The sequence below is a fragment of the Stegostoma tigrinum genome, unplaced genomic scaffold (assembly GCF_030684315.1).
Source record: "Stegostoma tigrinum isolate sSteTig4 unplaced genomic scaffold, sSteTig4.hap1 scaffold_193, whole genome shotgun sequence".
Lineage (NCBI taxonomy): Eukaryota > Metazoa > Chordata > Chondrichthyes > Orectolobiformes > Stegostomatidae > Stegostoma > Stegostoma tigrinum.
Genome location: NW_026728132.1, coordinates 343312 through 371074, shown reverse-complemented (window position 1 = coordinate 371074; position 27763 = coordinate 343312). Strand labels below are relative to the sequence as shown.

Here is a 27763-nt window from a genome sequence, read left to right as displayed (position 1 = left end):
GTTCAGGTTGCATTAGTAGATTTTTAATTGATTCTGTCTGAAATATTTGATTGCACTGCAAATATATACATGAAGGCAAAACAGTAATGTTGTTAACTTGTTGAATCCAACATTTTTTTGTCCAGTCCTCCAAAGACAGTTTCCCTGTTTAGCCCTTCATAAACATCACAAACAGAGAGATATAGCTGGGACTTTTTGGTCATGTGTTCTGGTAGTCCATGATGGCCTGGATTTACTGTAAAAATATCAGTGAAGCTAACAGTGGGCTAAATATTCCCAGCCTTTCTGGATGATGTGGGCAGTGCTGGATCAGTTGGAAAAACTATGACAAGATTAGAAAGAAATACTTGGCTTTGAGAAAAAAAAATCCAGTCTTCCATCAAAGGTTTCAACGGTGAGAGATGAGTTTCACTAGTGTGCAGCAAAAGGCCTTTGTGCGAGTATTTAGGTCTCATGAGTATCTCACCTCACCTTGAAGTGAGGAATTAGACAGTGACAATTACTGACATGAAAGTCAGAGTGGATATTTGCCAGCTGTTGCAACTGCTTCTCTCGCCTCTATCTTGGCCAGCAATTGTCAACATCGCAGGGTCTGCTCTCGGGGAAGCGACTGCTGGCACCCGCGTGACGACAGAGTTTGGCTTTGGACAAACCTCCTACTGATATGCCTTCGACCTGCCTGGATTCACTACCAAATATTAGGTCCAGAACTGTGCATACCCTGCACCCCCCCCCCCCCCCCCCCACCCCCGAATGCAATGCAACTCAAGTATTTTGCTCCCTTCCTACCTTGCAAACTTAAACTATTCCAGTGAGTAGTTGCGTAGTTAAAGTCCCCTATTACGGCCTTATTATTCTTACCCTTGTCTGAAATTTAATTATATTTCAATCCTGTATCTCTCAGACTGTTCAGGAGCACACAACAGTAAGCTTGCCCTTTTTATGTTTGTTGCCTCCTTCCATATAACTTTGCTTTGTGATCCTTCCAAGTTATAATCCTTCTTCATTGATTCCTTGTTCAATATTGTGACCCACCTTCTTTACATGGCCCACTCTTCTGTCTGTCCTGCTCTCTATCTGGTCTGAATACCCGAAAACGACAAGTGATGAGCTGCCAATCATGCCCATCTTTCAACCACGCCTCAGTTTTAGCTATGATATAGTACTCCCACATGCCTATCTGTACACTCAGCTCATCCGTCTTATTCTTTCTACTGCCCACATTAATGAAATACATTCTATTTAACCATATCAAACTCGCTTCTGTCTTACATGCCATTTGGTTCCTCACCCTTCCAGACTTAATCACTCACTCGCTGACTCAAACATTTTAACTTAGAATTCATCTCAAAATCTATCCCCTCTGAACTACTTGTCAGGATCCACCCTCCTTCCTTCAAATGACTAATATATGTTGTAAACAGTTGTAGTCCCACCGCCGATTCCTGTAGAACCCCGCTGGTCATGGGTCACCAAACTGAAAAAGAACCCTTTATCTCCAATTGCTGTTTCTTGCCTATGAACCAATCTGTATCCATGCTAATATGCTACCTCCAACACTGTGGGCTCTCATGTTATGACTTAACCTTTTGTCAAAATACAAAGCCCAAAGACAACACATCTATAGAACATCGAACATTACCGCACAGAACAGGCCCTTCGGCCCTCGATGTTGTGCCGACCTGTCGTACCAATCTGAAGCCCATCTAACCTACTCTATTCCATGTATGTCCATATGCTTGCCCAATGACGACTTAAATGTACTTGAAGTTGGCAAATGTACTACCGCCGCAGGCAATGCGTTCCATACCCTTACTACTCTCTGAGTGAAGAAACTACCTCTGACAACTGTCCTATATCTTTCACCCCTCAATTTAAAGCTATGTCCGCTCGTGCTCGCCGTCACCATCCTAGGAAAAAGGCTCTCCCTGTCCACCCTATCTAACCCTCTGATTATCCTATATGTTAAAATTAAGTCACCTCTCAACCTTCTTCTCTCGAATGAAAGCAGCCTCAATTCCCTCAGCCTTTCCTCAGAAGACCTTCCCTCCATACCAGGCAACATCCTAGTAAATCTCCTCTGCACCCTTTCCAAAGCTTCCACATCCTTCTGATAATGCGGTGACCAAAACTGTATACAGTACTCCAAGTGCGGCCGCACCAGAGTTTTGTACAGCTTCACCATAACCTCTTGGTTCCGGAACTCGATTCCTCTACTAATAAAAACTAAAACACTGTATGCCTTCTGAACAGCCCTGTCAACCTGAGTGGCACCTTCCAAGGATCTGTGTACGTGGACACTGAGATCTCTCTGCTGAGAGTATTAGTGGTCCTCTGGCACCTTAGCTGTGGCCAGAAATGACTTGAAAATCTTTGCCAGGACCTCTGATATCTTCTTTCCTGCTTCATAAAGTCATGCAGTACAGAAACAAGCTCACTTAATCAACATCAATGCCAACTAACAAACATCAAACTACTAATCCCATTTACCTGCACTGAGTCATTACCGACCATACCCTGGCCCTTTAAATGCTCATCTGTTGCTTCTTTAATATTGCAAGCGTACCTGCCTTCTCCACCTTGCCAGGCAGCATATAGAACATAGAACATAGAACAGTACAGCACAGAACAGGCCCTTCAGCCCACAATGTTGTGCCGACCATTGATCCTCATGGATGCACCCTCAAATTTCTGTGACCATATGCATGTCCAGCAGTCTCCTAAATGACCCCAATGACCTTGCTTCCACAACTGCTGCTGGCAACGCATTCCATGCTCTCACAACTCTCTGCGTAAAGAACCTGCCTCTGACATCCCCTCTATACTTTCCACCAACCAGCTTAAAACTATGACCCCTCGTGCTAGCCATTTCTGCCCTGGGAAATAGTCTCTGGCTATCGACTCTATCTATGCCTCTCATTATCTTGTATACCTCAATTAGGTCCCCTCTCCTCCTCCTTTTCTCCAATGAAAAGAGACCGAGCTCAGTCAACCTCTCTTCATAAGATAAGCCCTCCAGTCCAGGCAGCATCCTGGTAAACCTCCTCTGAACCCTCTCCAAAGCATCCACATCTTTCCTATAATAGGGCGCCCAGAACTGGACGCAGTATTCCAAGTGCGGTCTAACCAAAGTTTTATAGAGCTGCAACAAGATCTCACGACTCTTAAACTCAATCCCCCTGTTAATGAAAGCCAAAACACCATATGCTTTCTTAACAACCCTGTCCACTTGGGTGGCCATTTTAAGGGATCTATGTATCTGCACACCAAGATCCCTCTGTTCCTCCACGCTGCCAAGAATCCTATCCTTAATCCTGTACTCAGCTTTTAAATTCGACCTTCCAAAATGCATCACATGTTTGTATCACTTTTGGTGAAAACACTTGCCTCAGATCCCCTCTAAATAGCTGACAGTTCACCTGAAATCTATGCCCTCTGACTTAAACTCATTTACTGGTTCTCACAATCAATCTATGCCTCTCATAATTTTGTATACGTCGATCAGCCTCCTCTGCTGCATGGAAAACGCACTTAGCCTATCAGTTTCTCCTCATAAAACTTGCATTCAGTCACAAAACAACACCCTGAAACATATACTGTCAACAAACCTGGCCAACACCTCTGTCTCCGGCTTGCTACAGTGTTCCACTGAAGCCTAGCGCAAGCAGAAAGAACAGCACCTCATTTTCCACTTGAGGACCTGACAGCCCTCCAGACTCAATATTGAGGGCTGTAATTTTAGGGCCTAAACTCTCCCATATCCCAGCCCCCGACCCCACACACCAGGCTTTGTTACCACGCAGCCTGCCACGACACATTCCCTGTTGTTAGTGACGAACAGTCCCCATTCACCCTCCCAGCCTGATTGTTTGCAACTCCTTTATCTGTCCACCTGTCTTTCTCTCTCTTTGGGCTCTATCCTATTGTTTACTCCCTACACCACCCTCCTCCCTATTTTCTGCATAGAAACCGATGTTTTCCCAGCCACCATCAGTTCTGGGGAAGGGTCACCGGACCAGAAACCTAAACTCTGTTTTCTCCTCCAACATATGCTGCCACGCCTGCTGAGCTTTTCCAGCAACGTTGTTTTTGTTCGTCATTTACAGCAGAGGCAGTTCTTTAGGTTTTTATCAACAAACCTGTCAGACTCACCAATGCTTTGAAATGCTCCCACTTGTTGCTCAAGACCCTGGGCTCAAGTTGCTCCAATAAGAGGCACCTGCTGTACACATGGTCATGCAGACCAGCAGGAGCACTCAGCATTTGACATGTAGTGTAGGATGCACCAATCATGGGTCAGAGCTTAATTACAGGCATACCTTAACTGGACAGAACACTGATCTTTGCTTTTAATTTAGTCATCCGCCTGCTCAATTGGAGGGAACACAAACCAGTGTTCCCACTCAGGTCTCTGCTCGTATGCATGCTTTTCAGTGAGAGCCTTATCTCACCCACACCTCTCAATAACATTCTCTGACTGTCACTGGGCCATCACCGGCTCGTCTCAGTAAAACTGACTGACTGTGTCACAGGGCCCTCACCCGCTCCTCTCTGTAACACTGCCTGTCACAGGGCCTTCACCTGCTCCTCTCAGTAACACTGCCTGTCACAGGGCCCTCACCCGCTCCTCTCGGTAACACTGACTGCCTGTCACAGGGCCCTCACCCCCTCCTCTCAGTAACACTGCCTGTCACAGGGCCCTCACCCGCTCCTCTCGGTTACACTGACTGACTGTCACAGGGCTCTCACCCGCTCCTCTCAGTAACAGCGACTGACTGGACAGGGCCCTCACTCCTTACTTTCAGTAACACTGCCTGTCACAGGGCCCTCACCCGCTCCTTCGGTAACACTGACTGACTGTCACAGGGCTCTTACCCCCTCCTCTCAGTAACACTGCCTGTCACAGGGCCCTCACCCGCTCCTCTCGGTAACACTGACTGACTGTCACAGGGCTCTCACCTGCTCCTCTCAGTAATGGTGACTGACTGGACAGGGCCCTCACTCCCTACTTTCAGTAACACTGCCATTCACAGAGCCCTCACCCGCTCCTCTCGGTAACACTGACTGCCTGTCACAGGGCCCTCACCCGCTCCTTTCAGTAACGTTGACTGACTGGACAGGCCCCTCATGCCCTCCTCTCGGTAACACTGACTGACTGTCACAGTGCCCTCACCCGCTCCTCTCAATTACACTGCCCATCACAGTGCCCTCACCCGCTCCTCTCAGTAACACTGCCGGTCACAGGGCCCTCACCAATTCCTCTCAGTAACACTGCCCATCACAGGGACCTTACCCGCTCCTCTCAGTAACACTGCCCGTCACAGGGCGCTCACCTGCTCCTCTCAGTAACACTGCCCATCACAGGGCCCTCACCTGCTCCTCTCAGTAACACTGCCCATCACAGGGCGCTCACCTGCTCCTCTCAGTAACACTGCCCATCACAGGGCCCTCACCTGCTCCTCTCAGTAACACTGCCCATCACAGGGACCTTACCCGCTCCTCTCAGTAACACTGCCCATCACAGGGCCCTCACCTGCTCCTCTCAGTAACACTGCCTGTCACAGGGCGCTCACCTGCTCCTCTCAGTAACACTGCCCATCACAGAGACCTTACCGCTCCTCTCAGTAACACTGCCCATCACAGGGCGCTCACCCGCTCCTCTCAGTAACACTGCCCGTCACAGCGTCCTTACCCGCTCCTCTCAGTAATACTGCCGGTCACAGTTCCCTCACCCGGTCCTCTCAGTACCAGTGACTGTCCAGGGCCCTCAGCCCCTGCTCTCAGTAACAGTGACTGTACAGGGTGCTCGCCCGCTCCTCTCAGTAACAATGACTGACTGTCACAGTGCCCCTCACCCGCTCCTCTCAGTAACATTCTCTGACTGTCACTGGGCCCTCAAACGCTCCTCTCAGAAACACTCCTCGTCACAGGGCCCTTACCCACTCCTCTCTGTAACACTGACTGTCACAGGGCCCTCACCTTCCCGCTCCTCTCACTAATACTGCCTGTCACAGGGCCCTCACCCACTCCTCTCAGTAACAGTGACTGACTGTACAGGGCCCTCACTCCCTCCTCTCAGTAACAGTGACTGACTGTACAGGGCCCTCACTCCCTCCTCTCAGTGACCCTGCCTGTCACAGGGCCCTCACCCACTCCTCTCAGTAACACTGACTGCCCGTCACAGGGCCCGCATCCCCTCCTCTGAGTAACACTGCCCGTCACAGGGCCCTCAGCCCCACCTCTCAGTAACACTGCCCATCACAGGGACCTTACTGCTCCTCTCAGTAACACTGCCGATCACAGGGCGCTCACCCGCTCCTCTCAGTAACACTGCCCGTCACAGCATCCTTACCCGCTCCTCTCAGTAACACTGCCATCACAGGGCCCTCACCCGCTCCTCTCAGTAACACTGCCCATCACAGGGCGCTTACCCGCTCCTCTCAGTAACACTGCCCATCACAGGGCCCTCACCTGCTCCTCTCAGTAACACTGCCCATCACAGGGACCTTACCCGCTCCTCTCAGTAACACTGCCCATCACAGGGCCCTCACCTGCTGCTCTCAGTAACACTGCCCGTCACAGGGCGCTCACCTGCTCCTCTCAGTAACACTGCCCATCACAGAGACCGTACCGCTCCTCTCAGTAACACTGCCCATCACAGGGCGGTCACCCGCTCCTCTCAGTAACACTGCCCGTCACAGCGTCCTTACCCGCTCCTCTCAGTAATACTGCCGGTCACAGTTCCCTCACCCGGTCCTCTCAGTACCAGTGACTGTCCAGGGCCCTCAGCCCCTGCTCTCAGTAACAGTGACTGTACAGGGTGCTCACCCGCTCCTCTCAGTAACAATGACTGACTGTCACAGTGCCCCTGACCCGCTCCTCTCAGTAACATTCTCTGACTGTCACTGGGCCCTCAAACGCTCCTCTCAGAAACACTCCTTGTCACAGGGCCCTTACCCGCTCCTCTCTGTAACACGGACTGTCACAGGGCCCTCACCTTCCCACTCCTCTCACTAATACTGCCTGTCACAGGGCCCTCACCCACTCCTCTCAGTAACAGTGACTGACTGTACAGGGCCCTCACTCCCTCCTCTCAGTAACAGTGACTGACTGTACAGGGCCCTCACTCCCTCCTCTCAGTGACCCTGCCTGTCACAGGGCCCTCACCCACTCCTCTCAGTAACACTGACTGCCCGTCACAGGGCCCGCATCCCCTCCTCTGAGTAACACTGCCCGTCACAGGGCCCTCAGCCCCTCCTCTCAGTAACACTGCCCATCACAAGGACCTTACTGCTCCTCTCAGTAACACTGCCCGTCACAGCATCCTTACCCGCTCCTCTCAGTAACACTGCCATCACAGGGCCCTCACCCGCTCCTCTCAGTAACACTGCCCGTCACAGGGCCCTCACCTGCTCCTCTCAGTAACACTGCCCATCACAGGGACATTTACCCGCTCCTCTCAGTAACACTGCCTGTCACAGGGCCCTCACCCACTCCTCTCAGTAACAGTGACTGACTGTACAGGGCCCTCACTCCCTCCTCTCAGTAACAGTGACTGACTGTACAGGGCCCTCACTCCCTCCTCTCAGTGACCCTGCCTGTCACAGGGCCCTCACCCACTCCTCTCAGTAACACTGACTGCCCGTCACAGGGCCTGCATCCCCTCCTCTGAGTAACACTGCCCGTCACAGGGCCCTCAGCCCCACCTCTCAGTAACACTGCCCATCACAGGGACCTTACTGCTCCTCTCAGTAACACTGCCGATCACAGGGCGCTCACCCGCTCCTCTCAGTAACACTGCCCGTCACAGCATCCTTACCCGCTCCTCTCAGTAACACTGCCATCACAGGGCCCTCACCCGCTCCTCTCAGTAACACTGCCCATCACAGGGCGCTTACCCGCTCCTCTCAGTAACACTGCCCATCACAGGGCCCTCACCTGCTCCTCTCAGTAACACTGCCCATCACAGGGACCTTACCCGCTCCTCTCAGTAACACTGCCCATCACAGGGCCCTCACCTGCTGCTCTCAGTAACACTGCCCGTCACAGGGCGCTCACCTGCTCCTCTCAGTAACACTGCCCATCACAGAGACCTTACCGCTCCTCTCAGTAACACTGCCCATCACAGGGCGGTCACCCGCTCCTCTCAGTAACACTGCCCGTCACAGCGTCCTTACCCGCTCCTCTCAGTAATACTGCCGGTCACAGTTCCCTCACCCGGTCCTCTCAGTACCAGTGACTGTCCAGGGCCCTCAGCCCCTGCTCTCAGTAACAGTGACTGTACAGGGTGCTCACCCGCTCCTCTCAGTAACAATGACTGACTGTCACAGTGCCCCTGACCCGCTCCTCTCAGTAACATTCTCTGACTGTCACTGGGCCCTCAAACGCTCCTCTCAGAAACACTCCTTGTCACAGGGCCCTTACCCGCTCCTCTCTGTAACACGGACTGTCACAGGGCCCTCACCTTCCCACTCCTCTCACTAATACTGCCTGTCACAGGGCCCTCACCCACTCCTCTCAGTAACAGTGACTGACTGTACAGGGCCCTCACTCCCTCCTCTCAGTAACAGTGACTGACTGTACAGGGCCCTCACTCCCTCCTCTCAGTGACCCTGCCTGTCACAGGGCCCTCACCCACTCCTCTCAGTAACACTGACTGCCCGTCACAGGGCCCGCATCCCCTCCTCTGAGTAACACTGCCCGTCACAGGGCCCTCAGCCCCTCCTCTCAGTAACACTGCCCATCACAAGGACCTTACTGCTCCTCTCAGTAACACTGCCCGTCACAGCATCCTTACCCGCTCCTCTCAGTAACACTGCCATCACAGGGCCCTCACCCGCTCCTCTCAGTAACACTGCCCATCACAGGGACATTTACCCGCTCCTCTCAGTAACACTGCCCATCACAGGGCCCTCACCTGCTCCTCTCAGTAACACTGCCCGTCACAGGGCGCTCACCTGCTCCTCTCAGTAACACTGCCCATCACAGAGACCTTACCGCTCCTCTCAGTAACACTGCCCATCACAGGGCGCTCACCCGCTCCTCTCAGTAACCCTGCCCGTCACAGCATCCTTACCCGCTCCTCTCAGTAATACTGCCGGTCACAGTTCCCTCACCCGGTCCTCTCAGTACCAGTGACTGTCCAGGGCCCTCAGCCCCTGCTCTCAGTAACAGTGACTGTACAGGGTGCTCACCCGCTCCTCTCAGTAACAATGACTGACTGTCACAGTGCCCCGGACCCGCTCCTCTCAGTAACATTCTCTGACTGTCACTGGGCCCTCAAACGCTCCTCTCAGTAACACTGCCCGTCACAGGGCGCTCACCTGCTCCTCTCAGTAACACTGCCCATCACAGCGTCCTTACCCGCTCCTCTCAGTAATACTGCCGGTCACAGTTCCCTCACCCGGTCCTCTCAGTACCAGTGCCTGTCCAGGGCCCTCAGCCCCTGCTCTCAGTAACAGTGACTGTACAGGGTGCTCACCCGCTCCTCTCAGTAACAATGACTGACTGTCACAGTGCCCCTGACCCGCTCCTCTCAGTAACATTCTCTGACTGTCACTGGGGCCTCAAACGCTCCTCTCAGAATCACTCCTCGTCACAGGGCCCTTACCCGCTCCTCTCTGTAACACTGACTGTCACAGGGCCCTCACCTTCCCGCTCCTCTCACTAATACTGCCTGTCACAGGGCCCTCACTCCCTCCTCTCAGTAACAGTGACTGACTGTACAGGGCCCTCACTCCCTCCTCTCAGTGACCCTGCCTGTCACAGGGCCCTCACCCACTCCTCTCAGTAACACTGACTGCCCGTCACAGGGCCCGCATCCCCTCCTCTGAGTAACACTGCCCGTCACAGGGCCCTCAGCCCCTCCTCTCAGTAACACTGCCCATCACAGGGCGCTCACCCGCTCCTCTCAGTAACACTGCCCGTCACAGCATCCTTACCCGCTCCTCTCAGTAACACTGCCATCACAGGGCCCTCACCCGCTCCTCTCAGTAACACTGCCCGTCACAGGGCGCTTACCCGCTCCTCTCAGTAACACTGCCCATCACAGGGCCCTCACCTGCTCCTCTCAGTAACACTGCCCATCACAGGGACCTTACCCGCTCCTCTCAGTAACACTGCCCATCACAGGGCCCTCACCTGCTCCTCTCAGTAACACTGCCCATCACAGGGCGCTCACCCGCTCCTCTCAGTAACCCTGCCCGTCACAGCGTCCTTACCCGCTCCTCTCAGTAATACTGCCGGTCACAGTTCCCTCACCCGGTCCTCTCAGTACCAGTGACTGTCCAGGGCCCTCAGCCCCTGCTGTCAGTATCAGTGACTGTACAGGGTGCTCACCCGCTCCTCTCAGTAACAATGACTGACTGTCACAGTGCCCCTCACCCGCTCCTCTCAGTAACATTCTCTGACTGTCACTGGGCCCTCAAACGCTCCTCTCAGAAACACTCCTCGTCACAGGGCCCTTACCCGCTCCTCTCTGTAACACTGACTGTCACAGGGCCCTCACCTTCCCGCTCCTCTCACTAATACTGCCTGTCACAGGGCCCTCACCCACTCCTCTCAGTAACAGTGACTGACTGTACAGGGCCCTCACTCCCTCCTCTCAGTAACAGTGACTGACTGTACAGGGCCCTCACTCCCTCCTCTCAGTGACCCTGCCTGTCACAGGGCCCTCACCCACTCCTCTCAGTAACACTGACTGCCCGTCACAGGGCCTGCATCCCCTCCTCTGAGTAACACTGCCCGTCACAGGGCCCTCAACCCCTCCTCTCAGTAACACTGTCCATCACAGGGACCTTACTGCTCCTCTCAGTAACACTGCCCATCACAGGGCGCTCACCCGCTCCTCTCAGTAACACTGCCCGTCACAGCGTCCTTACCCGCTCCTCTCAGTAACACTGCCATCACAGGGCCCTCACCCGCTCCTCTCAGTAACACTGCCCGTCACAGGGCGCCTACCTGCTCCTCTCAGTAACACTGCCCATCACAGGGACCTCACCCGCTCCTCTCAGTAACACTGCCCGTCACAGGGCGCTCACCTGCTCCTCTCAGTAACACTGCCCATCACAGGGACCTTCCCATTCCTGTCAGTAACACTGCCCATCACAGGGCGCTCACCCGCTCCTTCAGTAACACTGTCCATGACAGGGCCCTCACCCGCTCCTCTCAGTAACACTGACTGTCACAGGCCCTCCCCCGTTCCTCTCAGTAACACGGCCTGCCACAGGCCCTCATCCGCTCCTCTCAGTAACATGGCCTGTCACAGAGCCCTCAACCGCCGCTCTCAGTAACACTGACTGACTATCTCAGGGTCCTCACCCGCTCCTCTCAGAATCACTGACTGACTGCCACAGGCCTCTCACTCCCTCCTCTCGGTAACACTGATTGCCCGTCACAGAGCTCTCATCCGCTGCTCTGAGTAACACTGGCTGACTGTCACAGTGCCCTTAACTTGCCCACTTATCTGAATTAGAGACAATATCAATGTGGTTGCTTTATGAAGTACAAATACTGTGAGAAATTCATGTCATAATCAAAGTGAACTTGATTAGTGAGAGATTGTGATAGACTGTCTTTATTTATTTGATATAAGTATGTTATTACTGATTTTATGGCCTGAAGTCACAGCCGTATTAAATCAGCTTCCCTGCCTCTGTTTGCAGCACATTGATATGAAGTATTTGGTGACGTTCAAAATCGATCCCAATGTTTCCTAATCAGATTTTTTGAAAAGTCAGTGCCAGACTTTGTGCATAACAATACCAGACACCAGGTTTATAGCTTAAACAAAAGATTTTACAATTTATTTCAATATGTATCTTTTAAAAAAAAGTTAAGCAAAAAGGTATTCTGATGAATGCCCATGACTTAAACATCATCTTCTTTGATTCTAGCCCCCATTCTAACAAAGACAGAAAGACAGACAAACAGATATAATTAAGGAATATATTAAAGGGAAAAAAATAAATCAAGTGTAACTGGCCAGTTTACTTAACCAGACTGCATGATCTTTAAAACGGAAAGCCCTGTGGATGCTGTAAATCAGGAACAAAAACAAAGCTGCTGGAAAAGCTCAGCGGGTCCAGCAGCATCTGTGAAGGAAAAAAAGTAAAATTTCAGATCTGGCGACCCTTCCTCTGATCAGTTCTGAGGAAGGGTCACCAGATCTGACATCGTACCTCTTTTTTACCTTCACGGACGTTTCCAGACCTGCTGAGCTTTTCCGGAAATTTTGTTTTTGTCCATCATCTGAAATCTCACAGTCAGATGAGATAGTATCTTAAAGCTAAAATCTGAACAATCTACAGATGCTGTAAATCAGAAACAAAAACAGAATTTGCTGTAAAAAACCAGCAGATCTGGCAGCATCTGTGGAGAGAAAACAGAGTTAACATTTTGGGTCAGATTACCCTTCCTCAGGATTCCTTATTTCTAAGTAAGTGTCACAGGATCGGAAACGTTAATTCTAACTTCTGTCCATAGATGCTGCCAGACTTGCTGAGCGTTTCCAGTAATTTCTGAGCTTCTGTCTTGGTTTCTGAAAACACTGGGCTATGCAAATACCTTTCAGTAGGCTTTGGGGGATATTTAATTATTACTTGTAACAGAGGACCTCTTCACTTAGAATAAGTTGATAATGGGAGGACAACCAGTTGGCAATCAAACCTCTGTCCTGTAGCTTTTGCAGGGACAATCCTTCTGATTTAAAGACAGTTCAATATTGGTTTCTCTTTGTTAGTGACACATCAATAGAGTTTTCTTGGAAGAAGAATTGACCTGCAATTAACTTCCAGACCTAGCCTCAGAAACAAATATCAAATTGTTTCTTCTTTTTTCACATAAGCTGCTGCTCACAGTCCAAAGGACTCTCAGCTCACAGTTCACAGCTCCAAACCAAAAATGATAATGAACTTAAGTACTAGGAGGAGTAAGACAATTCAGCTCCTCGAGCCCCGCTGTTTGATACGATTGTGGTTGATCTTATCTGTGCTGCAACTTCAGTTTCCGACCTGCTCTCCATAATTCTTGAATCCATTATGAACTCAAAAATCGTTCTATCTCCTCTTCAAATTTGCTCAATGTCACAGCCCCCCAATGCCCTCTCAGGGAGTGAATTCCAGAGATTCATGACCCTTCCAGCATAGAAATTTTTCATCATCTCTTTAAACCTTCTTCCCCTTATGCTAAACCTATGACCTCTTGTTCTATTGCCCGCATGAGGAACCATCCTTTCCATGTCAACTTTACCAATCTGCTTGAACATTTTATATCCCTCAATTAGATCCCTTCTCATCTTTCTGAACACCTGAGAATGTAGGCCGAAACTACTCTGTCTGTCTTAAGACAGGTTCTCGTCTCTGGAATCATCCTGGTGAACCTCCACTGGACTGCCTCCAATACAATGACATCTCTCCTTAAGTAAGGAGACCAGAACTGTAAACAGGGCTCCAGGTGTGGTCTCACTAATGCCTTGCATAGTTGCAGCAACCTTCTTTTGTATTTTTATACTCACTTTCTTTAGCAACAAATGCCAAAATTCCATTTGCCTTCCTTAATACCTGCTGTACCTGCTTACTGGGTTTCTGTGATTCATAAAACTAAAAAAATGAAGATTTCAATGCTGTTAAAATGAAATCCATCCAAGTAAAATTAAAATAATGATAAGAGAACATTAATAGAAAGTGAAAACATTTTTCTCTCTCTGGAGAGCAATATTGAACAGCCTTCACATCATAATGTTATTTGTGAGCTTGGATTCTATACTGGAGGAATGCTGCGCAAGTTTTAAGTTTGATTTGTACACCTATACCGTGTGTAGTGAGAAGGACAAGACGTGGGTTTTAATCTAATAATTTTCTGTGTTGTTCTGTTAAAAATATACATAGGCATCCACTTGTGAGCACTTTCAGTAATTGAATACCACAGTAAAGAGAACGAAAATTTATCTCGCCCTGGAATCTGAATTGTCCAGTATCATCATCAACTGGGATCATAACGCTTGTCATTTCAAAGGCCAAACCTGATATTACCACTCGATTCCTCAACTAAAATGGCATTTGATTCATTCAATGTCATACATCAATGACCTTGATAGTAAATTACAAAGTGAAACAAAATAGCCCTTCACCATTTTTCTTGTAAAGCAAATCCATCGTATTCAATTGTTGTAGTGGTATAAAACACTAGTAAGTCACACATTGCAAAGTCCTCCTGAATGTGAGCCAGACATTTACAAAGATCTGTGGTGAACCTCAAGAGGCAACCCAATCTTGTATTTGTTTCCTGTTTATGACTTTTTAGGCCACTTTTCTGACAAGAAAGACTTCACCAGTCTCCTTAAACGGCTGAGATCAGACTAAATACAAAGCTCTATTTTGTCCATAATCTACCCTTGATCAATGCGAAAGAAGATAACGCTAGCATTTAAATAAAATTGTATTTATAGAATCATAGAGTGACACAACACGAAACAGACCTTTCAGTCCAACTAGTCCGTGCTGACCATAATCCCAAACTAAAGTAGTCCTACCTGCCTCCTGCACTCGGCCATATCCCTCCAAACATTTCTTATTCATGTACTTATCTGGATGTCTTTTAAATAGTGAAACTGTACCCACATTCACCAATTCCTCTGGAAGTTCATTCCACATATGAACAATCCAACAACATGACCCACTATCACTCGTATCCTTACATACAGATAAGGAAGGACACCACTTTGATTGGGACAACACATCCATCCTAGGACAAGCCAAACAGAGACATGCACGAGAATTCCTAGAAGCATGGCATTCCAACCGGAACTCCATCAACAAACACATTGATTTGGAGCCAATCTACTATCCTCTGAGAAAAAGAACAGGAAATGACATCACCAATGTAGGAAATGACATCACCAACCCAAGGAACCCTAAACAGATAAATAGAAAGCGGGACATAACACCAGCGCTTCGGAGGCTCACTGATGATGTTACCTAGAATGGTGACGAAACGTCTGAAAACGAATCTTCCAGCTCAGCGAGCAAACTCACATCCAGAACCTCAACCTGAGCTACAAAGCTTCTCAAAACTCGTTAGAACAATCCTCTGTGTAAAAAGATTGCCCCTCATTTCCTTTTTAAATCTTTCTCCTCTCATCTTAAAAATATGCCCCCTAGTTCTGAAATCCTCCACAGTAGGGAAAAGACATTTGGCGTTCACCTTATCTAGATCCCTCATTATTTTATAAACATTCATCGGGTGACCCCTCAACCTCCTATGTTCCAGTGAAAAAAGCCCCAGTCTATTCTCACCTTAAATCTCAAACCATCCATTTCTGGCAACATCCTGGTAAATCTTTTCTGAACCCTCTCCAGCTTAATAATATCCTTCCTTGAACACTGACCAGAATTGGACACAACAGTGTAGAAGAGGCCTCACTAATATCCTGTACAACTTCAACATGGCATTCCAATTCTTCTCCTCAAAGGTCTGAGTAATGAAACACCTTCCTAACTACCAAAAGAACTACAGATGCTGTAAATTAAGAACAAAAACAAAGTTGCTGTAAAAGCTCAGGAAGTCGGGCAGCATCTTTGAAGGAAAAAACAAAGTTAACGTTTCAGGTCCGGTGACCTTTCCTTAAAACTGGCATTTCCCCTCTTCGCTGTCGACTGTACTACCGATTTTGGTATCATCTGAAAACTTACTAACCAGGCCTTCTATATTCTCATCTAAATCATTTATATAAATGACAACCAAAAGCAGACCCAGCAATGATCCCTGTGGAACACTGCTGGCAACAGGTCTCCATGATGGAAAACTTCCTTGCATCACCACTCTCCATCTCCTGCCTTTTATCCAATTTTGTTTAGTTTCTACTCAATTAATATTCCAGTAATAAACATGCCTGATGAGTGGCGGAATGGTAACCGCACCCAAAGTGTTAACGCTGCTTTTTTTTCCCATCACAGATGTTGCCAGACCTGGTGAGCTATTCCAGCAACTTTGTTTTAGTTCCTGATGAGCTGCGACTTTGTACTTGACTGACGTCCAACATCAAAAGTTCTAAATGTTGGAAGAGATTGGTTAACCTTGACTTCCTAGCTTGAAAATGTGCCTTTTATGCAAAGAAACTGTACTCTGGGACAGTGGTTTTGCAGATTTACCTGCAGGCCCAGCTGTGAATCAGAGTTGAAGAAGTTGCATGCACTGATGAATAGGCAGCTGTTTAGCCTCTGGATGGAATCCTGTGGAAGCGACGAGGGTCTAGGCCATTGACTCGAGAACTGATGAGGGAACGGTTTGCCCCAACCATCTTCCCTTCAGGGGAACACCAGCCTCAGGTCGCTGCCCTCAAGGGGTATGTCATCCTGACCTTGCTCCTCTCATGCGTCGGCAGCTACGTCTTTCTCCCCTCTGGCACTTAATAGACCGGCGGCCGATCTGGTGCGATTTCATTTGCCATGAGCTGTTGGCCAACCAGAACCCAGCAGGTGTACTGAGCAGCAGTGTCACTTGGGAGGTGATGATCTCTGTTACCATGGCAACCAACCTACGATTATTGCTAGATCTCGGGCCAGGATTGAGTGAACCACCATTAGCACGCCGCTTCCCCTTCTTGATGTTGCACATTGAATGCCTTTGAAGGCCTGTTACATTTCTTAATGGTGACACCCCTGCCCACTGTTGAGTCAATACCAGTTGTTGTGGGATGAGTGCGTCACTTGCTCAGTTAGGGACTTTAACTCGCAATGAAGTTGAGAAGTTATGTACAAGTCTTCTCACCATGGATTTAATCTGGCTCTAAGCAGAATTGTAGGTGGTACCATCCTTCCACCTGATTAAATGTCCTCTATTACCAAACTTGCCACAACGGAAAGTACAAAATCCCGCTGTTTTTGTTCTCAATTCATGGTTTAATTTTGCAATCAGTGTCGGAAGCAGCAGATTAATTCAGTCCTTGTGAAATTGAAGGCAATGCAACAATTTAATTGGTCACTTTTTAACATGGAAGGTTCTCAGACTGAGGAAATGGTGAATGTTGTTGATCTTTAATGCAATATAATGGAGGAGAGAAAAATCTGGACTACAAAACCCACAGGAAGAAAATTATAATCTGTCAGTGCTGCCTCCATGAGAACAATGCCAAGTAAATACCCGACCCCATATCGAACAATAGAAGTTTCCTGCATATCAGAACATACCCATTGAGTGGGGAACTGACGAATAATGCAGGAGCACCATCGGATTGAAATACTTTTATTCTAAGGATTTCAGAACATGCTGGGATTTTTATTGCACGCAATACTTGTGATGGAATTTTCTTTTAATGTCAAAGTGCTGCAACAGTTTGGAAGAACCAATATTAAATGGATATTATTGCAGATAATATATGTGAATGAAATAAAATTGTTTGCTTAAAGTATTTTGTAATTGTAATTGAATGTCGCATTTTTGTATCTTAGTTGTCTTCTGTTTCTTATTTTTATAGAGCAGGTATTTTCCTGGTCATTTGTAATGCTGCCAATTCAAGATTAACTACATGGATGGTCTCTATCAGTTGCTTAATCCCCGATGTCAGTTTGTAATCCTGAATCCAATATTGTCACTTCATCTTTCAGTTCTGTTTATAATCAAAGTTTGAGATCAACAGCTTTCAGTTTACTATCTGGAAGTCAATTAGTGCAGATTTTGTTTGTAAACCAGCGTTCTGTATGTAAAACTGCCTTGTTTAATTAGATTAGTTAGTTGAGATTCATTTTAGTGAAATGAATCCTAACTAAGCTTCATCTCTTCCTCATTCTGAACACATGCTATGTCACGCAATGGCTATTCAATTTTGCATTGGTGCCGGTTCAAACCATGTGTATTCCAACTACACATTGATACAGATGAAATAGTACCATTTCCTTGTTAGTACCATTCTCACCGCACAGTGTTTCGGCATTTCATTACATTTCTGTGTACAGTTCTGAACCAGTCCCCTTGCCCCTGAGCTTGCCAAATGTCTCAATGTTGTCATGACATTGTCAAAGAATTCATCCCTTGGTAGATTCAGAGATAAATTAATGTAAACTAGTATGTGTTAATGCCTCTGCTGTAATCAGGCGAAACACTCAGGCCATTGTCTTAATTTTTCTCTCTTGTATTTATATTGAAATGTTGACCATGCCATTTGCTCCACTTACTGGGATTGGACTTGTTACAGAAGTGCTGAACGTCAACTTGCCAAATACAATTGGCTAAAAAGTCTGAGGCCACTCAGTCTCTTGAAACACTTTTGCTGTGCAATCAACATTCCAACATTAATTGACAATGAAAAATTACATACGTGCTTCAGAAGATTCGATTTGAAACAGAGATTTGTGAATATGAATGGAGCTATATATGTCTCCATCTCGGGCACCAACCTCAAGTCCACCTGGACTATCTCCAACACCTCCAACACCTCCCTCACCTTCCTGGACCCCTCTATCTCCATCTCAGGCAACCACCTAGAAACCGATATGCATTTCAAGCCCACCGACTCCCACAGCGACCTAGGATACACCTCCTCCCACCCACCTCCTGCTAAAATTCTATCCCCTATTCCCAATTCCTTTGCCTTCGCCGCATCTGCTCCCAGGATGAGGCATTCCATTCCCGTACACCTCAGATGTCCTCGTTTTTCAAGGAGCGCAACTCCTCCCCACCCCCCCAACCCCCCGCAGTGGTGAAGAACGCCCTCGACCGTGTCTCCCTCATTTCCTGCAACTCATCCCTCACATCCTGCCCCTGCAATAACCACCAAAAGAGAACCCCCTCATCCTCACATACCACCCTACCAACCTCTGGAGACAACGCATCATCCTCCAACACTTCCACCATCTGCAATCTGACCTCACCACCAAAGACATTTTTCCTCCGACCCTTGTCTACTTTCTGGAGAGACCACTCTCTCCGTGACTCCCTTGTCCGCTCCACACTCCCTTCCAACCCCACCACACCCGGCATTTTCCCTGCAACCACAGGAAGTGCAACACGTACCCCCATACCTCATCCCTCACCCCCATCCAGGCCCCAAGAAGACTTTCCACATCAAGCAGATGTTCAACTGCACATCTACCAATGTGGTATACTGCATCCGCTGGACCCGTTGTGGCCTCCTCAACATCGTGGAAACCAAGGAGAGACTTAGGTGTTCTGCAAAGCAGTCCCTATGCTCGGTTCACAATAAACAACTGCGCCTCCCAGTCGCGAACAATTTCAACTTCCCCTCCTATTCCTTAGACGACATGTCCATCCTGGGCCTCCTGCAGTGCCACAACAATGCCACCTGAAGGTTGCAGGAACAGCAACTCATATTCTGCTTGGGAACCCTGCAGCCCAAAGGTATCAATGTGGATTTCACAAGCTTCAAAATCTCCCCTCCCCCTACTGCATCCCAAAACCAGCCCAACTCGTCCCCGCCTCCCTCACCTGTTCTTCCTCTCACTTATCCCTTCCTCCCACCTCAGGCCACACCCCCATTTCCTACCTACCAACCTCACCTCTTGACCTGTCCATCCTCCCCGGACTGACCTATCCCCTCCCTACCTCCCCAACCTACACTCACCTCTACTAGCTCCAGCCCACCTCTTTAACTTGTCTGTCTCCTCTCCAACTATCTTCTCCTCTATCCATCTTCGATCCGCCTCCCCCTCTCTCCCTATTTATTTCAGAGGCCTCTCCCCCTCACCCTCCCCCTTTTCTGATGAAGGGTCCAGGCCCAACATGTAAGCTTTTGTGCTCCTAAGATGCTGCTTGGCCTGCTGTGTTCATTCAGCTGCTCACTTTGTTATCCCTATATCTCTTAACAACCTCATTAAGTGAGTTCTTGAGTTAACTATGTAGGGTAGACTTAGAGTTTATCATTCTAACTTGCCAGCCCTGAAAGATGAAAGTTGGTTTATGTTGGATGCTTGTTTCATAGCTACGAAAGATATCCTGAACGGATTTTTGTTGAGAACTTTACCCATTTAGTCACTCTAATCCTTTTCCTTTTTTAAAGTTTCCTTGGTAGTCATAAATTTTTAATTAATAAAATCTTTAGTCTTATACTAGATATTCCCAATTTCAGGAGAAAGTCCAGAGAGACCTTTTAAAGGAAAGGGTTTTAGAAAGAAAACTGAAGTTCCATTGATCAAAGTCATGAATAGTTGATAACTTATTTGCACTTCATATTTCCAGAACCTACCCTGGAAGAGAGGGCCCAGAGAATTGCCAAAGCTGTCCGCAAACAGTCAATAGAAATGAAGGAAAATTGGGAGCAATTGAAAACCCATGCGAGCAACTGGCAGAAACAGCTGGAAAAGGCGTTGGAGAAACTTCAAGAACTGCAGAAAGCTCTGGATGATCTTGAGGCTCATGTGATAACAGCTGAGGGGGTCCGCACTGATCGGCAACCTGTGGGTGACCTGCTTATTGACTCATTGCAGGGTCACATTGATAAAACCACAGTAAGTGCAATTACATTACACTTCACTTATGAATAGATGTAACCACACTGTTGTATCGAGACGATCAGTAATATGAGTACTTCAGTGATATTGATTGAATGGTTGTTAACTTAATTTGCAAATTAAAACTTAGTTGAGCATGCCTTCTGATGATATCACATCGTTAATATTAATATAGTTGAGGATTCTATTAGTCAGTGACATTAGCTGAGTTATCTACTTGTTGCCATGTTATCAGGATTAAAGGAAAAGCCTTACCACGCCATTTGGCGACTCCTTAGAGAGAGACAACTGGTTATGATTTAACCAGAAGATTACCATGCCTCAGGCAAGTAGAGGGTTTGAGGCGAAGATCATTTGTGGTAAGCTCACTGGTGTGGCAATTGAGCCCTCTCTTGCAGGGCATCACTCTGCATCACAAACCAACCGTTCAGTCAACTGAATTTGAATAGAGTTTAGGATTGGAGAGCAATCCATGCATTTGTATTTTTTTTTCATGAATGCTTCTCACTGGCAAACCTTTTAAAAGCCAGCTCAGCCATACAGGCTAGATCAGTTCTTGATCTCAGCTGAAATTTTTTGATCTCGGGTGAGTCAGCGTTAGGAGTTCAGTGATTGGAATGAATTCACATGAAGTTAGCGAGAGGGATACTACACGTGAATAGATCAATATTTTGAAAAGAGGATGAGATATGAGCAAAAGTTTAACTGATGTGGAAGACCAGCCAAAATCATCATCAACGGTGGAGCAGGCTTGAGCGGCCACGCAACATTGTGCTGCCGCTATTTGACTTGTTCTGTGAAGAGGAAGGAAAATGGTCAAAGTGTCAAAAATGCTGAAGACCTCATCATTCTACAACCTCAAAATTTGATTGTGTTCAGTATATTATCACTACTGGTACCCCTAAATCCTGGTCTATCATCTCAGCAACTCTACTCTGCCCAAAAGCTGGTTACTTGTGACATTTTTGAAGGATCTTCCCAAGTCTGAAAATCATTTTTGTTTTTGTAGAATCAGAGTTGGCGTGTGGAAGGAGGTCGTTTGGCATATCATAGCTCTTTGAAATAACTCCCCAATTTGTCCCCCTCTGCTGTGCAATGACTTCAACCACTTATATAATCTCTTTAATGGATGGAAACTTTTGAAGGCATCCGGAATGAGTATTAACGATCCCAGAATACAACTGAGCCTTATTAAGTTCTTAGTTCTGATGATCAAGAGCTTGATGAAAGAGGATTGTTTTAAAAAGTGCCTTAAAACAGGAAAGGTACAGAGGCTAAGAGGTGGAGGAAGTCTCTTGTTGGGTTTGAAGCCTACAAAATTAAATGTTTGGCAACCAAACATATCCTGAAGTATGGTCGGACTGGTGGAGATTATCCAAATAGCGATAGGCCATTTAAAATCAAGAGTGGGCAAGAGGACATAATTAGACGAGTGCAGATACCCTGAAGTATGGTCGGACTGGTGGAGATTATCCAAATAGCGATAGGCATAGCCAAGGAACAATTTGGAAACAAAAATGAGAATTTAATAAAATTACTGTTAATACTATCAGTTAGGTAGAAAGTACAGAGAATAGGATTTGGTTCAAGATGAGTCTCAGGCAGTGGAGTTTTGACGACCTCAAGTGTTCAATGGGCAAATGTGGGACTCTTGCAGGGAATGCATTGGAATTGTCAGGCCCGGAAGTGAAGTAGTTTCAGTTGAAGGTTTCACTGCTAATGAGCCAAGACAAGAGACAGCTTTAGGGATTGCATGAATGTGTGGTCGGACGTTCATCATGGGATAAACAAGATGCCAAGATTGTGCTGAGACAAGCGTAACATTACATTGTTGCCAAGGAGGAGTAATGCAGTCAGTAGGTAGTGAATAGAGATTGGTGTGGGGACCACAAACAGTGGTCTTCCCAGTTTTAAATTGTTGTCTCTACATAGTTCCGCAACTTTATGTTCTGTTCAAAGGGCATTACTGACGAGGAAACAGAAGTTAGCCATTTGTTTACTTGTCAATATATCTTGATTTTTCCACCATGTTCTCCAATTATTTCCAAAACCTGTGCAGTGTACGAAGTGAACCATTCAAACCTTAAAAGGAAATGTTAAAGTTGTGGAATATAAAGTTAAATTTATTTCATTGAAAATTGAAATAAATTACATGAGGGTTTGACCAAGACTGAAAGGAATTAGATGGGACACCAGATGAATAAAACAAGCAGTAGTAAGGTGCTATTAGCTGGATGTTCCTGAAGAAAGAGAACGCAGCCAACCTTTCTTCCATAACGGGGATTAATTGTGTGGTGTCAGACACAGTTGATTGAATCATTCCTTCTGCCTTTACTGCCTGACTGTACTATGGTTGTAATATTTACTTTTTTAAAGGCTCAAGGTTAGACATACTTGTCATTTTATAAATTTTAAGAAGTTGGCTTATTGTCAAGTCACGGTAGGATTGAAAACACATTCTATAAGTGTTTGAAGTCAGAAGTCACATGACACCAGCTTGTCGTCCAACAGGTTCATTTGAAATCACACAAGCTTTTGGAGTGCAGCCCCTTCATCAGGTGCAGTTAGTGAGGTGACCACAGAGAGACACAGCTTATAAGCAGAGAGATCAAAAGATCATAGAATTGGCCTGAGTGGAGTGCCAGATAATAACTCTATACAGGTGACCAAGCATGTCAGAGGCAAGCAAAGTGTTTATAAAGTCAATGTCAGTGCTGTGCTGTCATGATAATCAGGCAGCGCAACAGGAATGTACAAAAGGTGACATCTCAGGTCAGACTCTGACTTGTAGTTTAGAGGCTTGTGTTCAGAATCTGTCTTAGAGTTTTAACCTTTATTTCAAAAGCAAGAATTTATAAGATGCCACACTGACTGACTGTAACTACAAGTTGTGTGCTTCTTCAACAAAATATCTGCAAATAAACAAACATCCTGGATGAAGACTTATTATCTGACACTCCACTCACACCAGTTGTCTGCTGTTTTGATCTGTCTGCTTATGAATTGTGTGTCTGTGTGTTTTCCTCTCTGACCGCACCTGATGAAGGGACTGCACTCCAAAAGCTTGTGTGATTTCAAATAAACCTGTCAGATTATAACCTGATGCCATGTGACTTCTGACTTTGTCTATCCTAGTCCAACACCAGCACCTCCACATTATAAATGTTTGGAACCAAGTCAGTGCAACAGGTATACGTTGAACATTTGACTTCGGAAGGATGCCTAGTGCTGAAAAATTCATTAATAACAAAGGATTTCTCCATTATGCCATCTGTCGTAACATGCTGCGTCTCACAGTCATAATGAAAGGATGCCCACTTTAATTCAGCAGTGCCAAGAACAGTTATGGACATTTTTAGCATGGGAGGAGGCCATTCAACCTACTTTATCTGTACTAGCTCTCTCCCAGAGCAACAAAATTTTTCTTGAACTCGTTCCACATATTTCACAGGATTGAAATATATAGGTACATAGTTAAGAGATTTTAACATCAAGTGAGCAGTTCTCGCACTTCACCTTGTCACTAAAAATTGAAAAGGTGACTTACAAAGAGTGAGTCTTTATTTTGTTCTGTTGTGATGATGAAGAAGATGCAAGTCCAAGTGCTGGAACTGGCCTCTTGAACTTAGAAATTTTTAAATGTGTATAAAATGAATTCCGTGTGCATCTACGAAAAGCAGTTTTATGGAAGGAAAAGGTACCAAAGAAGATTTGGTGTATTGTACTTTATCCTATTATACTCCAACCTGTGAAAACAGAACTCTACTTTCCTGCGCCTCCCAAATCCCGAGTCTGTCCCTGCCCCCATTGACCATGAAGACACGGCCGGAGACCCCACCGATGACGTCACATTCGCCTCCGCCGGCCACACCACTTCCGGGACCGCTGCTGCAGTCACCACCTCCACTTCCAGGTACAACACCTCACACACCACCCTCGCCGCAGCTGCTGCCGCCCACCCCGATCCTCCAACCGCCGACGGAACCCCACCCACGGCCGACGCCGACGGAACCCCGCCCATGGCCGACGCCGACGGAACCCCGCCCACGGCCGACGACCTCATCGCTCCGCCCACAACCTTCACAGCCAGCAACCCCAGTGAAGACAGTCACACTGAACCCTGCCGCATGTTCACCATCTCCCCAGACCTCCCACTAACTGAGGACGAACGGTTAGTCCTTAGTAAGAGGTCTCCTTTGTCCCCCTACAACCACACATCAACGAATACCAGTCACGATTGGACATCGAACAGTTTATCCGCCGCCTTCGCCTCCACGCGTACTTCTTCAACCGGGAACCTAACCCTCCCTCCACTGACCCCTTCACCCGCTTCCAACACAAGTCCTCCTCCTGGACACCACCCCCAGGCCTCCTACCTTCCCTCGAACTCTTCATCTCTAACTGCCGTCGAGACATTAACCGCCTCAATCTCTCCACCCCTCTCACCCACTCCAACCTCTCCCCCGCAGAACGGGCGGGCCTCCGCTCCAACCCCAACCTCACCATCAAACCCGCAGACAAGGGTGGCGCAGTGGTAGTATGGCGCACTGACCTCTACATCGCCGAGGCCAAACGCCAACTCTCCGACATCACCTCCTACCGCCCCCTCGATCATGACCCCACACCCGAATACCAAACCATCATCTCCACACCATTCATGACCTCATCACCGCAGGGGACCTCCCACCCACAGCCTCCCACCTCATTGTTCTCAACCCCGCACGGCCCGTTTCTATCTCCCTCCCAAAATCCACAAACCTGCCTGCCCTGGTCGACCCATTGTCTCAGCCTGCTCCTGCCCCACTGAACTCATCTCCACCTATCTGGACTTCATTTTCTCCCCTTTGGTCCAGGAACTCCCTACCTACGTCCGTGACACCACCCACGCCCTCCACCTCCTCCAGGACGTCCAATTCCCTGGCCCCCAACACCACAGTTAATCAATGCGGTAGGGTTTCAAAACTAATGGACTTACCTAGGGCCGAATGTTGTGGATGTGAAAATAAGTAGACTTTGTGACATCAGGCCTCTGTGGCCAGAATTTAAACTCTGGGTCAAAATAACAAAGGGTGCAACGAAAACCGGTAGCTAGCAAGCAGACCTCCTTTCAAGGACCAAAGATAATGGCTTCGTTCTGTTCAAGATTTAATAGATGGAAACTATCTGGTTACGTAGAGACAGTGGAAGAAATGAATGAGGGGGTGGTAGATAGAGCTGGGCATTGCCACCATGTATGTGGAAAGTGCAGTGCTTTCACATGATATTGCTCTGGGGCAGTGTTCAGATGAGAAAAGGAGTGGGATTTTACTGATTTGGCCAGACCTAAGTGATTCACACCCACGGCCATGCTGTCAAAGATTTGTGGAAGCCAGCAAAACTGAACTTGACTATTTGCAGTAAATGTACAGCATTTCAGATGTCACTTGATCCTGCAGATTGACTCCCTAGAATCTGCTTGTCAAATGATTTATATGGCTAAAAGGTTCAAGTATGATTTTGTGCTGTGGAACTCATCTCGAACCGAAACTCGCCAGTTTTTATATCAAGATCTGGAGAAAGTATTAGTTTTTTGAAGATGTTCCGATACAGAGATAGACTAATAGTTTCCTGAGAAATCGTGGGGCATTGGCCAGGAAGTTAAACAAACAGTGGGTAATAAAACAAACGTGACCTGAATCCTATGTTAAGTATATAATGGATTTGTTCCACAGTGAGGATATCAAAAGATATTCTAATTTTTAAGATGAGACACTCGGGATAATTTGGGTAGGATGCACTTCTTGAAGGGACCGGAAAGGTACAGAATTATCCATTAGATGTGAAAAATTTGAAATGAAGACAAAACCTTTTGAGGCTGGGGTGGGGAAGAAATGAAGGTCCAATTTTGCTCATTCAACCTCTCCCATTGACCAAATGCATTTGTAGTGTCTGTAAGGTTGGTGACGGCACTTAAATGAAGAAAAATCAACATGGACATGCTGTACATAACCATGAACAATCAATCTCTTGGCAAGGATAATGTGACAGGGCATTTGAAAAGCCAGGTTATTGTAATTTGAATTAAGAGATCAGGCTGTAGAACTTGAGATCAATCTCAGAATAAAATGTAACAACAGCGATAGATGAGGAACCTCTTCACTCACAGAGAGGTGAACTTTGTAATTCTGTACTCCAGAAAATGTGGAGCCTCAGCCAAGAAGTATGCTCAGGACGGGGATTGACATGCTGGGGTAGTCAGTGAGGCACTATTAATGTCACAGGATTAGTAATCCGGAGGCCTGGGACAATGCTGTAGAGTATAGGCTTAAATTCCACTGTAACAGCTGATGGAATTTGAATTCAGTTCAAGATAATTTTGCGGGTAGGTGGGAATGTGGAGCCGAGATTGCAGTCAAGTCAGCCACGACCTTCTTAAATGGTGAAGCAGGCTTGATGGGGCCAGTTATCCAACACATGCTCAAATTGATATAATCATAAATAAAGCTGGTCTCAGTGATGGTTACACTGTCACTGTTACACTATTCACCGTTATAAAAACTTGACTCATTCACTGATGTTCTTTAAGAAAGGAGCTCTGCCATTCTTATTTGATCTCACCTCCATATGACTCCAGATCCACAATAATGTGGTTGACACTTAACTGCACTCTGAAATAGTCAAACAATTTGGAGGAACTAGGGATGGGCAGCAAATACTGTCCTTGCTACTCCTGCTCCTTGTTGCTATGACCCTATATGCTCTAACATATTAACCAATTTCCTCTTTGAATCCATTTGAGGAGCAGTGTATATTTTGTATCGCTTGGTGATTCTCCAAGTATCTGATGGATTTTGCATAGTTCCTTCTACCTTCTAAATGTGAGCTCCTTCCAGTGTTTAACCTTTAAGGTAGGCAATCGTTCTCGAACCTTTTTGATTGAATGCCTTCATATTAATAGCAATCACTAACCTATCTATTATTAATTGCATATTCATAATACAAAGGGCTACATGTAAAGAAGTGTTCTAATCATCTTTTTAAAAAGCTACTTCCTGACGGTTATCATGGAGATGAGATTAGATTCCCTACAGTGTGGAAACAGGCACTTCAGCCCATCCCCCTGTCACCGACACACACCCCTGAACACTCTGGGCAATTTAGCATGGCCACTCCCCCTAGTCAGCACATCTTTGGACTGTGGGAGGAAACCGGAGCACCCGGAGGAAACCCACGCAGACACGGGGAGAATGTGCAAACTCCACACAGACAGTTACCTGAGGCTGGAATCGAACCTGGGTACTTGGTGCTGTGAGGCTGCACTG

At 47.1% G+C, this 27763-nt stretch overlaps 1 protein-coding gene across 1 annotated transcript in view; it reads left to right on the top strand.

The window, feature by feature from the left end:
• Nucleotides 1-27763, top strand: part of LOC132207879 (utrophin-like) — a 149776-nt gene that overhangs the window by 83794 nt on the left and 38219 nt on the right. The window contains exon 3 of the mRNA XM_059643724.1: nt 20191-20459. Coding sequence (XP_059499707.1) covers nt 20191-20459 — 269 coding nt within the window. The remainder of the gene's footprint in view (nt 1-20190; nt 20460-27763) is intronic.